Below are 13,672 nucleotides of genomic sequence, written 5' to 3' on the forward strand. Positions count from 1 at the left end.
CTGGGTTTACCAGATGATCCGTTTCCAGATGACTGCTCCACTCTCAGCTCTGTGTTCTCTGTGAATGACCGGCTCTTGCAGGTTACTTGCTACTAAATGTTTCTAGTCTGGGGGTTAGTGGGGTGGTGGTGGCTGGGGGTCCGTTCTCTATTGTTCTGATTAAGTCTGGGTGTTAGGCAGACACTGTCCCTGGGTTTCAGGCATGTTGTCTTCTTAGTGATCCTGCCTTTCCTTAGATGCCCAGGACAAAGTTCCGAACCTGGCTAGTATTTCTGCCCTCCCCGCAGCTGCATCGAGATTTCTCTTCTGCTCTGAACAGTGTCGCTCCTCCCTCCTAAGATTAACGCTTTGTCAGTAGGAAAGAAAGGAAAGCTTCCAGTTGGAATTTTTTGCCCCATCCATAGTGGCTGCTGCCTACTCTCCCCTCCCCAGGTCTGCATCACAAGGGAGACTTTCAGATCTCTAAATACCTTCTCTCTAAGTGCTCAGTGGGGTTCCTGGAGAAAAAGTCTACAAGAGGGTATGACTGCCTGTATTTGCAGCCCAGGAGACTTCACTTTCTTTTGTTCCAGCAATTTGCCAATCATCCTAAGTGAACTCTACCTACTGGTGCCTGGCTGCACGCCCCACTGGTCATCACTTCTCATGCTTCTCTCTCCTTGCAGGTGCCTCTCTTCCCCTAGATTCTGGCGGGGTTGGTTGCCCTGTGACCTCAGCATTCTGGTGAGCTCAAGAAAAGTTGCCCAGCTTTTTGTCCATGTAAGTTTGGGACTTTATTCAGCTCTCTACACCTCTGAGCAGAAACAAAAAGTCCCTTTTCTTTTTCAATTATTTTTAATTGTGGTAAAATGCACACAACATTAAGTTAACCATCCTAGCTATTCTTAAGCACACAGTTCAGTGGCATTACGTACATTCATATTGTTGTGCAACCTTCACCACCATCCATCTGCAGAACTATTTTCATCTTCAAAACTGAAACGCTGTACCCACTAATCAATAACTCCCCAGTTCCCTCTCCTCAGCCCCTAGAAACCACTGTTCTATTTTCTGTTTCTATGAATTTTACTACTCTAGGAACCCCATATAAGTGGAATATTATAAAAAAAACAGATACCATAGGGTGCTTTTTTGTGACTGGTTTAACAAACTGGTTTTGAAATGCTTCCTTAAATACAGGATTCCAAGAAATTCCACAGATAAAGTGCCATTAAAGTTAAGTTTCCAAAGCTCTGGCGGTTGTGGCTCAGTTGGTTGGAGCATCCTCCCATACACGGAAAGGTGGTGGGTTTGATTCTTACTCAGGGCACATACCTAGGTTGTAATTTGATCCCGGTCGGGGTGCATGCAGGGAACAGCCAAGTGATTGATGTTTCTCTCTCTCTCTCTCTCTCTCTCTCTCTCGCTCAATATCAATATCAATAAAAAACATAAGCGTCTATTAAATATGAGGGTTCACAGAGAAAAATTCACACACAGCTTGACAAAACAAGAAAAGATGAAGAAAAGTCAAGAGAAACAGTAGAGACCCACAAAGACTTCAGATACTGGGATTATTGCATACAGAACACAAAATTAAAATGCCTAGGAAATAAATGGAAAGGAAAGGAATTAAAAGATGGCAATAACAACATGACTAAAGTTAAAGAGAATATAAAAATGACCAGAATGTTGAAAAAGTGCCAAATAGAACACCTAGAAATAAAATATGTAACTGAAGTAAAAAACAAACAAAAAGAATCATTTAGAGCCAGAGGAAAAAATATTTTAGAATATAATAGAAGTAATCCTGTTATTTGCAGATTTTTAATAGTTCCTACAACTTTTAGGATATTATACTATGTTAATACAGTTTTGGTAAATTATTCTATTTAAAATAGTTTTTCTTGAAATATTAATGTTTACTGCATGTAAAAAAATAAAATTAAGAAAATAAAAAAAGAACCATTTGACTAGAGTAGCAACAGAAGCCTAATGACAGTAGAAATACATTTTCAAAGTTCTGAAAGAAAATAAACTATTAGTCTAGTTCTGAATACCCAGTGAAACTTTAAAAAAATTAACAAATTTTCCCAGCTTTAATGAGGTGTTATTGATAAATAAAAATTGTATATATTTAAGGTCTACATTGTAATAATTTTATATAGGCATATATTGTGAAATGATTATGGCAATCAAGTTAATTAACATATGCATCACCTCCCATAGTCACCTCTTTCTTTTGTGGTGAGAACATTTAAGTTTTACTTTCTTGAAAAATTTCCAGTATATAATACAGCAATGCTAACCACAGTCACCATGCTGTAATTAGATCCCAGAACTTATTCATCTTATAACTGAAGGCTGTACACTTTGGCCAGCATCTCCACATTTCTCCCATCCCACAGTCTCTGGCAACCACCATTCTGGTATCAGCTTCAACTTTTTTTTTTTTAATATATTTTTATTGATTTCAGAGAGGAAGGGACAGGGAGAGAGAGAGAGAGAAACATCGATGATGAGAGAGAATCATTGATCGGCTGCCTCCTACATGCCTCTTTGCTGGGGATCGAGCCTGCAACCTGGGCATGTGACCTTGACAGGAATCGAACTGGGGACCCTTCAGTCCGAAGGCCAACGCTCTATCCACTGAGCAAAACCAGCTAGGGCTCAGCTTCAACTTCTTAGGATTTCATATATACACGATATATAAAAATGTGATCTATATCACATTTTCTTTATCCATTTATCTATTGATGGACACTTAGGTTGTTTCCTTATGGTGGCTATTGTGAATAATGCTACAATGAATGGGAGTGAAGATATCTTTTCAAAACACTGATTTAATTTTTTTTTTGTATGTACCCAGAGATGGGATTGCCAGATCAAATGGTAGGCCTATTTTAAAATTTTTGTGGGAACTCCAGACTGTTTTCCATAAACAGGCTGTACCAATTTATATTTCCACTAACACTGTACAGAGTTTCCTTGCCAACACTTGCTATTTCTTTTTTTTCTTTTTTCTTTTTGGTGCCTGTGACGGGAATCGAACTTGGGACCCTTCAGTCCACAGGCCAACGCTCTATCCACTGAGCCAAACCAGTCAGGGCCACTTGCTATTTCTTATCTTTTTTATAATAGCCATTCTAACAGGTATGAGATGATAGGTCATTGTGGTTTTGATTTGTATTTTATGTTTTTTAATTTTTTAATTTTTTTAAATAGTAGTTTACAGAGATTTATTTTTAAAATATATTTCTTTATTGATTTTAGAGAGGAAGAGAGAGGGAGAGAGAGATAGAAACATCAATGATGAAAGAGAATCATTGATTGGCTGCCTCCAGTATGCCCCCTACTGAGGGTTGAGCCCACAACCTGGGCATGTGCCCTTGGCCAGAATTGAACCTGGGACCTTTCAGTCCACAGGCTGATGCTCTATCCACTGAGCCAAACCAGCTAGGGCTGATTTGTATTTTATTAGTGATATTGAATACCTTTTCATATACCTGTTGGCCATGTGTATGTCATTTTTTTTTTCAAACCCTCACCTGAGAATATGTTGACAGTGAGCGAGCGAAAGAGAGAACATTGAGTGAGAAAAGCATTGATTGGCTGCCTTCCAGACATGCCCCCACTGGGGATCGAACCTGCGAGCTAAGTATGTGCCCTGACCAAAATCAAACCTGCAAACTTTTGGTGTATGGCATGATGCTGCAACCAACTGAGCCATCTGGCCAGGGCTGTAAGTCTTCTTTTGAGAAGTGTCCATTTAAGTGCTTTGCCCATTTATTAATTAGTTTGTTTTCTTGCTATTGAATTCTTTGAGTTCCTTATATATTTTGGATATTAACACCTTATTAGATATGCAGTTCATAAATATTTGATCTCATTCTGTAGGTTGTCTCTGGTTGTTGGTTTCCTTTTCTGTGAAGAAGGTTTTTTGTTTGCAATCCTGTCTATTTTTGCTTTTGTTGCCTGAGCTTTTGGGTCATATCCAAAAAAATCCTTGCCTAGACCAGTGGTTCTCAACCTTCCTAATGCTGCGACCCTTTAATACAGTCCTCATGTTGTGGTGACCCCCAATTTCATTGTTACAAATTGAACATAATTAAAGCATAGTGATTAATCACAAAAACAATATGTAATTATATATGTGTTTTCCGATGGTCTTAGGCGACCCCTGTGAAAGGGTCGTTCGAACCCCAAAGGGGTCGAAACCCACAGGTTGAGAACCGCTGGCCTAGACCAATGTCAAGAAGCATTTACCTGTATATTTTCTTCTAGTAATTTTAACTTTTCAAGTATTACATTGAAGGCTTTAAGGGATTTAGAGTTAATTTTTGCATTTATTGTGAGATAAGGGCCCAATTTCATTCTTCTGAACATGGATATCTAGTTTTCCCAATGCCATTTACTGAAGAGATTATACTTTCCACCTTCTGTGTTCTTGGCATCCTTGTCAAAAATCATTTACTATAAATGTGTGGATTTCATTTGGGGCTTTCTATTGTGTTCCATTGGTCTGTATGTGTATGTGTTTTGTGTTTGTCAATACCATAATGTGTTTTTAAAAGAATAACATACTGTTTTGATTATTATAGCTTGTAATATATTTTGAAATCAGAAAGTGTGGTTCTTCTAGTTTGTTATTTTTGCTGAAAATTGCTTTTGCTATTTGGAGTCTTATGTGGCTCCACCTGAATTTTATGTGGTTTTTTTTTTTTCTTCTATTTCTGTGAGAAATGTCTTTGGAGTTTTGATAGAGATTTCATTGAATCTATATCATGTTGAGTAGCATAGATATTTAAACAATATTAACTCTTTCAATCTATGAATGTGAGGTATCATTCCACTTTTTGTGTGTCTTTGCTCATTTCTTTCATCACTGTTTTATAGTTTTCAGTGTACAGATCTTTCATTCCCTTGGTTAAATTTATTTCTAAGTATTTTATTAATTTTGATTCTATTAGAAATAATTTTGTTTTCTTAATTTCTTTTTTTGATAGTTTGTTAGTGTATAAAAACAGAATTGATTTTTTGTTGGTTGATTTTGTATTTTGCAACTTAACTGAATTTTGAGGTTTTCTATATATCCTAGAGGCCTGGTGCATGGATTCATGCACCAATGGGGTCCCTCGGCCTGGCCTGCAGGGATCAGGCCAAAGCTGGTAGTCCAACATCCCCCGAGGGGTCCCAGATTGCAAGAGGGCACAGGCCAGGCTGAGGGACCCCACTGGTGCACCAATCTGTGCACCGGGCCTCTAGTATGCATATAAGATCTGTGGTTAATCTCTTCCCACCTCCCCCCCACCTCCCTTCCCTCTGAGATTCATCAGTCTGTTCCATGCCTGTGCATTGAGCATCTGCCCCCTGGTGGTTAGTGTGTGTTATAGCTACTGGTCAAACAGTCAAACGGTCGGACACTTAGCATATCAGGCTTTTATATATATATATATATATATATATATATATATATATATATATATATATAGACTAGAGGCCCGGTGCACAAAAATTTGTGCACTCGGCAGGGGGGGGGGGGGCCGAAGGGGGGGTCCCTCAGCCCAGCCTATGCCCTCTCGCAGTCTGGGACCCCTCGGGAGATAACGACCTGCTGGCTTAGGCCTGCTCCTGGGTGGCAGAGGGCAGGCCCAATCCCTAGTTGCAGCCCCTGGTCGGGCTCAGAGCAGGGCTGATTGGGGAGTTGGGGCACCGCCCCCTGTCATGCACAGAGCAGGGCGGATTGGGAGGTTGCTATGCCACCCTCAGTCACGCTCAGGGTAGGGCCGATTGGGGGGTTGGGACACCACCCCCTGTCACACTCAAGGCAGGGTCGATGGGGAGTTTGCGGCGCCACCCCCTGTCACACACAGAGCAGGGCCAATCAGGGGGTTGGGGAGCTCCCCCCTGTCATGCACAGAGCAGGGCCCATCAGGGGGTTGGGAAGCCACCCCCCTGTCACGCACAGAGCAGGGCCGATCAGGGGGTTGAGGAGCTCCCCCCTGTCACTCACAGAGTAGGGCCGATAGGGGAGTTACGGCACCACCCCCTGTCACACACAGAGCAGGGCGGATCAGGGGGTTGGGGCGCTGCCCTCTATCACCCGCAGAGCAGGGCCGATCAGGGGGTTGGGGCGCCGCCACTGTCACACTCAGGGCAGGGCCGATGAGGAGGTTATGGCTCTACCCTGTCACACACAGAGCAGGGCCTGTGGGGGGAAGAGGGGGAGGGGAGTTGGGGCACCGTACCCTGTCACAGAGCAGGGCCGATCAGGGGGTTGGGACGCCGCACCCTGTCACACACAGAGCCGCAGGGCAATCAGGGGGTTTGGGCGCTGCCCCCTGTCACGCTGATCCGGTGCCAGGAGGCCTCGAGGCTCTGCTGATCCTGGTGCTGGGAGGCATATTACCCTTTTACTATATAGGATAGCGGCCTGGGGGCTGGCTGGTTTGCCCTGAAGGGTGTCCTGGATCAGGGTGGGGGTCCCCACTGGGGTGCTTGGCCAGTCTGGGTGAGGGGATGATGGCTGTTTGCAGCTGGTCACACACCCTTCAGGGTGGGGGTCCCCACTGGGGTGCCTGGCCAGCCTCGGTGAGGGGCTGAGGGCTGCTTTCAGGCTGGTGGTTGTTGACTGAAGCTCCCAACCGCTCCTTTTTTTTTCTCTTTTTTAAATTTTATTCTGGGCCAGCTTTAGCTCTGGCTCTAGCTCTGAGGCTTCCGCTGGTTTGTTTGCGTTCTATAATCGAAACAATGTATAACTCCAGCTCTGAGATCCCGGGGTTTTGATTAGCTTCTATATTTGTTACGAAGTTTCTTAGAGTTGCAGCTCAGAGGCCGGCAGTGCAGGCGGGGAACGTTGGAGTCCTCCTTCACTGCAGCAAGCAAGCCTCATGTTCGCTTCCAGCTGCCTGGCTGCCGGCCGCCATCTTGGCTGACACTTAATTTGCATATACTCACTGATTAGCCAATGAAAAGGGTAGCGGTTGTACACTAATTACCATGTTTCTCTTTTATTAGTGTAGATTATTATGTCATCTGCAAACACAATTTAACTTCTTCCATTCTAATTTGAATGTTTTTTCTTTTCTTTCTCTTTCTTGTGTAATTTTCTGGCTAGGACTTCCAGTACTGTGTTGAATAGAAGTGGCAAGAGTGGGCATCCTTGTTTTGTTCCTGATCTTAGAGGAAAAGCTTTCAGTATGGTATTAACTATCTACACTAATAAAAGAGAAAATGGTAATTAGCGTACGACTGCTACCCTTTTCATTGGCTAATCAGTGAGTATATGCAAATTAACTGTCAGCCAAGATGGCGGCAGGCAGCCAGGCAGCTGAGAACAGGATGCTTGGTTGCCCCAGCGATAGAGGAAACCAAGGTTCCCGCCTGCAGCTGCAGGGCTCTGAGCTCCTGAAGCAACAGCTCCAAAAGATACAATGTTTCAATTATAGAAGCTAAAAGATGGCGGTTAATCTGCATACTCAGGCTCCAAGCGGTAGAGCGAAGCCAAACAGCCCTGAAGCCGAAGAGCAGAGAGGCCTCACTGCCCGGGGATCAGCGGAGCCGCAAGGCCTCCCCGCCCCGGGATCAGCGGAGCCTGATGGAAGCCCTGTGTGTTTATGCACCCTGGGGGTGCAGAGGTCCTGTCCTAGGCAGAGGCCTATGGCGTAATTTTCGACTCTGAGAAGCAGCCTATGGGCTGGAAGACGGCTCCTCTGACCTCAGTGCTGGAGAAGACCATTAAGCAGAAAACTAAAGAAACCGATTTTACATCATTTCCCAGGTGGAGAACAGTTGGCATGTAAGCCCCTGACCAGTGCCCAGCCTCTCCTCTGTCAGTCTATCTCACTCTTAGGTACCATGTTCTTTGTTCTGTCTTAACTGCAACTCATTTTTAAACTAGACTGCTTTTAAAAGAAGACTAAATAAAGTTTCCCTTAAGTTATTTAGGTGGTGCTGGGGCTGCTGGGGGCCTGATAGAAGACACAAACACGCAACGGGGGGCCTGTACCCAGCATCCCCAAGGCCCGCCACCTTGGTGCTGGGGCTGCTGGGGGTATCAGAGACACAAACCCGCAGGCCCGGCACCCAGCAGACCCAAGGCCTTCGTGGCAGCACTAAGGAGCAGCAAGCCAAGCGGTAGGAAGCAGCAAGCAGGTGGGCAGTAACAAGGGAGGGGTCCCGGACTGCAAGAGGGCACATGCTGGGCTAAGGGACCCCCCACCCATCCCCAGTGCACGAATTTCTTGCACCGGGCCTCTAGTGTATTATATTAGCTTTGGGCTTGTCATATATGACCTTTACTGTAGAGAAATTAATCATGAAAGGATGATGAATTTCTTACATGTTTTTTCTGTATCTATTGATGATCATATGATTTTTATCCTTTATTCTGTTAATGTGGTCAATCACATTGAATGATTTGTAGATGTTGCCTCCTTGCATCCTAAGAATAAATTCCACTTAGTCATCTTATATAATCCTTTGAATGTGCTGTTAAATTCAGTTTTTACAGATAATTAAAATGACCTGTCTTGAAATCTACTGATCTTTCTTCTGCTTGACCAAGCCTGTTTTTGAAGCCCCTCTAGTGAATTTTTCAGTTTATTTATTGTATTCTTTGCCTACAGTATTTTTGTTTTGTTCTTTCTTAATCATTTCTATTTCTTTGATGACATTATCATTTTGTTCATATGTCGTTTAAAAATTTTTTTCATTTGGTTGTGAATCTGTGTTCTTTTATAACTGAGCTTTAAAAAATAATTATTTTGACATTTTTGTTAGCCAATTTAAAGACCTCCATTTCTTTTAGGTTGGTTACTGAAAATTTGTTTTCTTCCTTTGGATGTGTCATGCCTTCTTGATTTTTCATGTTCCTGTAAGTTTGCTTTCTTGTCTGCACATTTGAAGAAGTGGCTGCCTCTCCCAGCCTTTATGAACTGGTTTTGACTGAGAGACACCTTTACTGGTCAGTAGACTTGATATAAAGCAAGACAGAGACCAACTCTGCAGGGAATACACAATAAAGCTGGGGACTAGACCCCTTTCACGTCTTCCCTTCCCTCCAAGAGGAAAAGCCTCAATTCTGTGCTTTTTCCAATCTTACAGAGCAGTGCCTCCTCCAAGAGGATATCTCTTCCTTCCTTCATTGTTAGCTGTCCCAGTGCTTGGTACATTTGGTCACTATATAATGATAAAAAATTCAACCCACCAGGAATTCATTCATATTTACCTAAATCAATAGAATCAGGATGTAATAAGCAAACATCAATGGAATTACAGGCATAAACTGGAAAATCCATGGCTGTGTGAAGAGCCCTCAAATATACTTTTCTCAATTATTCATAAGTCAAAGAGAACAAAAATTAGAAAGATTTAAGACATTTAAACAACACACAATGGAGATATACAGTGCTCTGCACTTAGAGACTGCCCTTCCTCAGTATCAGAATGTAGATCACTGAGTAGGAGTTATTTAGAAGGTTATGTCTTTGGAGGAGGCAGCTACTTACTCTGAGTTTAAGGCAAGGTTTATTAAAGAGACATACAGAACTAATTATCCTCCTCAAGATCTCCTGCCTCATGGCTGAGGCTAAAGGCTCATTCGTGGTTGAGTAGCCATGCAGCAGAACCCACCATGCAATTGGGATGAGGAAGATGTGAACAAGGAGCTTTCATGCATGGAAACAAAGCAGGACCTTGAGGCAGGGTGTGTTCCCAGTGGGGGAGCAATAGGGGACCATGATGGGGCCTTACCTGTAGTTTTCAAAGGTTGTAACCTGGAAATTCACACTGTTCCCCCAGCTCCTGGACATCTGTAGATGTGTCAGTTGCAAAATGCTCCTCGATTTATTGCAAAGAGCAACCTCTGCCACATGGGGAAAGGTAGAGTGTGAAGAAAAATGATCAGGAAAAAGAAAAAAGGAAACCAAAGAGAAAGATACCTACGTTCAGCTGAAGCACCAGCTGGCTCTACTCAGACAAACACACTTTGTGAGAACCAATGGGAAGGCCTGAGTGGCTGGAACCCACTCCCTATGAATTCATGGCATGATGAGTGCCAACATAAAGACCTCTGTCCTGGTAAAAAATACATACATGTAGATAAAAACCACCTTAATAGTTTGAAATTTTAAAACACTTTTCCTTCTCCTTGAACTCCTATTTCCATTCCTCTTGCTTCGACCTTTCATGTAATGGAATATAATGTTATGCTCAAAACTTTTTTCTTCATGACTTTTCATACTTTTATGCAACAAAAACCTGCATATAAGTTACACTTTAATGTTTACATCTACTGGGACCATAAGACTCTAGGAATAAATTTTTTTCTTATGGTTTTATTTTTTGTTCCATTCGTTATTTAAATACCATAATAATAATGAATATATAAATAAATACATTGAATATTAATAAATACACAAAATTGTATTGATAAACAAAATTCTATAGGTAATGAATGTATATTTCAATGATATATAAGTGCATGGGAATAAAATTTCATTATTGGTATGTCACTTGGTTCTTTGAACTTCTAGTAAGTTGCCAAAAATCTCATAATGCTCTATAATAAAAAATATTTTAAATATCTAATTTAAATATTAATCAACTTGATTAATGCCTCTTTTAATTTTTATAAAGGCATACAATAGAAAACCTTATACCTACAAAAGAATTTGTTTCCTAGTAGTTAGAATACTGATCACAAATCACAAGTGATTTTCTTTTTTAAAATGTTTTTATTCATTTCAGTGAGAGGAAGGGAGAGGGAGAGAGAGAGAGAGACTTCAGTGATGAGAGAGAATCACGAATTGACTGCCCCCTGAAACCTGGGCATGTGCCCTGACCAAGAATCCAACCGAGACCACTGAGCCACAACATGCTTTACACAATAGTTCAATTAATTCTCATGTCTATGAAGTAGGTTTTATCACTATTCCCTTTGTGAAAAACGAGGCTCAGCGAGGATAGTGACTGAGCTGAGACTACATAGCTAGTAAGAGGGGGATTCAGGATGTGAACTCAGGTCCAAGTCTAAACTAAGTTTTGATCATACCATACCCATTCATGAATACTCTTCACACTATCTCATCCACTCTTCACATCGACAACAGAGCTGCTAGGCAGGTGATATTACTTCCATTTTCTAGATGAGGAAACTAGGACCCAAGATACAGCTACAGCTATAAATGACCAAGCCAGGACCAAATGTGTCTTGGGCCATATTCCCATTGCTGAGCAGTCCAGGCACTGTTGTAAAATTTTGGGAAGGATACTAGATTCTAATTCTAAAAAATAACAACAAAAACATTGTCACAGGTCTTTATTCTTAGGCAGCCAATTAGGATATCTGGCAAAGATTCTATCCCTCTCTTAGTGTCTGAAGTTCTACCAATAATACAGATGCATATATGGCATAAAGACACATTCATTCCCTCCCCTTCCCTTCCCTTCCCTTCCCTTCCCTTCCCTTCCCTTCCCTTCCCTTCCCTTCCCTTCCCTCCCCTCCCCTTCCCTTCCCTTCCCTTCCCTCCCTTTCCCTTCCTCTCTCTCTCTCTCTCTCTCTCTCTCTCTCTCTCTCTCCCCTTCCCTTCCTTCTTCCTCCCTCCCTTTGCCCCTCTCACTATTTTTGAAAGGCATTTACTCCAAGGGAGCTAATACAATAAGGCATTAGCAGTTCTTCCCATCATAATATTTTAAAAATACTTAAGGGCCAGGAAGAGACCTAGAAAATAGAGATGTGAGTGAGTGGGGGAAGATCATCTGTTTATGTGGTTGTCTAGATCACACGTTCCCAGGCTTGGATAACACCAGAAGGAATAAAAGGGATCCTTTTGTTACCCCCAGGTCATCTGGGATCATTTTTCCTCCTAAGATGGAGGGCCATATGCCCAGGCTCTCCTGAAAATCTCAGTTTCTTGTCATGAGTGGTACAAAGAAAAGTGCTCCCTAGTGCCTGGGATTGCCCCAGGAGTGACTGTGGGCAAACTAGCCTTGCAACTGCTCCAGTCGAATCACTGTGATCATTCACATGTGGCCTCTCACCCAGAGTGAGACAATGGGCAAGTGTCTGGGTAGATCACATACTGTACCCTGGAAGAGTGTGGGACCATGGGGAGGGTCCTGGGACTGAAGGTCCTGTCCTACTTGCCATGTGACCAGAGACAAGCCCCTTCTCCATTATGATTCTCAGTTTTTAAATCTGTAAACTAAGGGAATTGGTGGATTATTTCTAAGGTTCATCTGCATGTGCTTTGTGTCTCTCTCTGGTTTGTGCCTAACCCCTGCCCCTCTTCTCATCCCACACAGGCCCCTTCCTCGCCACACCGCCACCTTCTCCAGGAGGAGCAGAGCTCTCCTGCTGCTTCTCTCCCTGTCGTTGGAGCTGACATTTGCGGCGCCTCGCCAAAGAATCAGACGTGGGTTCCGAAAAGCTGTAGCTGCTCATCCTAAGCAGGCATTCTTAGGGCCTGAGGGTTAGGCGTGAGGCAAGGACTTATGTTGGATGAAGCCACTTCCACTGTGGTTTCAGAGAACAAGACCTACTCACCCACTTTGGGCCCTTCAGATCCTTCCCTCACCTGCTCCCTGAAAATTATTTCCCTAACTTTTCCCAATATGTGTTTTTTCCAAGTTTAATCTTAAAAAATTAATTATCAGTCACTAGATAAGAGCCGGAGGGCAGAGGAGCAGTGAGGAGGCTGTTGGAATAGTTAAGAAAGGTCAGAGGAAGTCATAGTAAAGAGGGAGAAGGGAGGGGGTTGGAGAGGTAGGAGATTGAATCGAGCCAAGTCCATGACTGATAGGATGCTAGGCTGATGGAAAGGGAGGAGCTTATTTCATGGGGACTATTGCTGCCAAATGTCAAAATGGGAACAGACAAAAGGCACGGTTTTGGCACCGGGAGACACTGGCTCTTTTTAAACATCTTGCAACAGAGGTGCTTATGAGAGGCTCAAATGCCATTGTCCCTAGGTGGTTGGATATAAGTGTCTTAGCCTGGAAGAGAGGAGAGGTCTGGGAATCACAGTTGGGATTGTCACGGGAATGGACGTGGTCATCTGGGAAGTACGTGTCAAGTAATGACAGGAGAGGGCTGAGACCAGAACTTTGGGGACCATCCCCAGTAACAGCAGAGGAGCCCCTGGGGTGTGTATCACAATGGAAACTGTACACACAAGGTAAGTGGCTGAGAAGGGCTGACGGAGGAAGGAGGATTCTAAGTGAGAGATCAAGCTGAAAGTGGGGTAAGAGGCTACCATGACTGAAACCCCAACAAAGGTTTAAATAGCCCCCAAAACAGGGAGCAGGAAGAACTGGCTGGAGTCAGCACTAGTGAGAGGGGAAGTTTGTCTTCATAATCCCAAGGTTTTTATGCATCTTTACCTCTTTGGAGGTGTTCTGTGTGATTTGCTTAACTCTGTGCCCAAACCTAGAACACTGGTTCCCAATTAGTAGCCTACATCATGGTGCCCAGCTGGCTGCTTCAGGATTACCTAGCAACTTGAAAAATCTGAGTCCCTGGGCCTCACTTTCTAGACATTCTGATTCAGTTCATGGTCTATATTTGCTAAATGATGCACAGATGATTTTGTTGTGCACTGCAGGTTGGGAACCATATGCTCTTCTTAGCTTCAGGCTATCCTTGGAGGAATATTAAGGGTGGACTGAGAGGTAAGGAATATAGTTGGAAATA

At 43.1% G+C, this 13,672-nt stretch overlaps 1 protein-coding gene across 2 annotated transcripts in view; it reads left to right on the forward strand.

Moving 5' to 3' along the window:
- Positions 1 to 13,672, forward strand: part of WFDC8 (WAP four-disulfide core domain 8) — a 27,757-nt gene continuing 14,085 nt past the window's right edge. For both annotated transcript variants that reach the window (XM_070420853.1, XM_070420852.1), the window contains exons 1-3: positions 1 to 81; positions 666 to 759; positions 12,286 to 12,395. In XM_070420853.1, the coding sequence (XP_070276954.1) occupies positions 758 to 759; positions 12,286 to 12,395 (112 nt within the window). In that variant the 5' untranslated portion in view covers positions 1 to 81; positions 666 to 757. The remainder of the gene's footprint in view (positions 82 to 665; positions 760 to 12,285; positions 12,396 to 13,672) is intronic.

Source organism: Myotis yumanensis, unplaced genomic scaffold, assembly GCF_028538775.1.
Source record: "Myotis yumanensis isolate MYYU_CA2020_CCGP unplaced genomic scaffold, mMyoYum1.0.hap1 SCAF_7, whole genome shotgun sequence".
Taxonomy (NCBI): Eukaryota; Metazoa; Chordata; class Mammalia; order Chiroptera; family Vespertilionidae; genus Myotis; species Myotis yumanensis.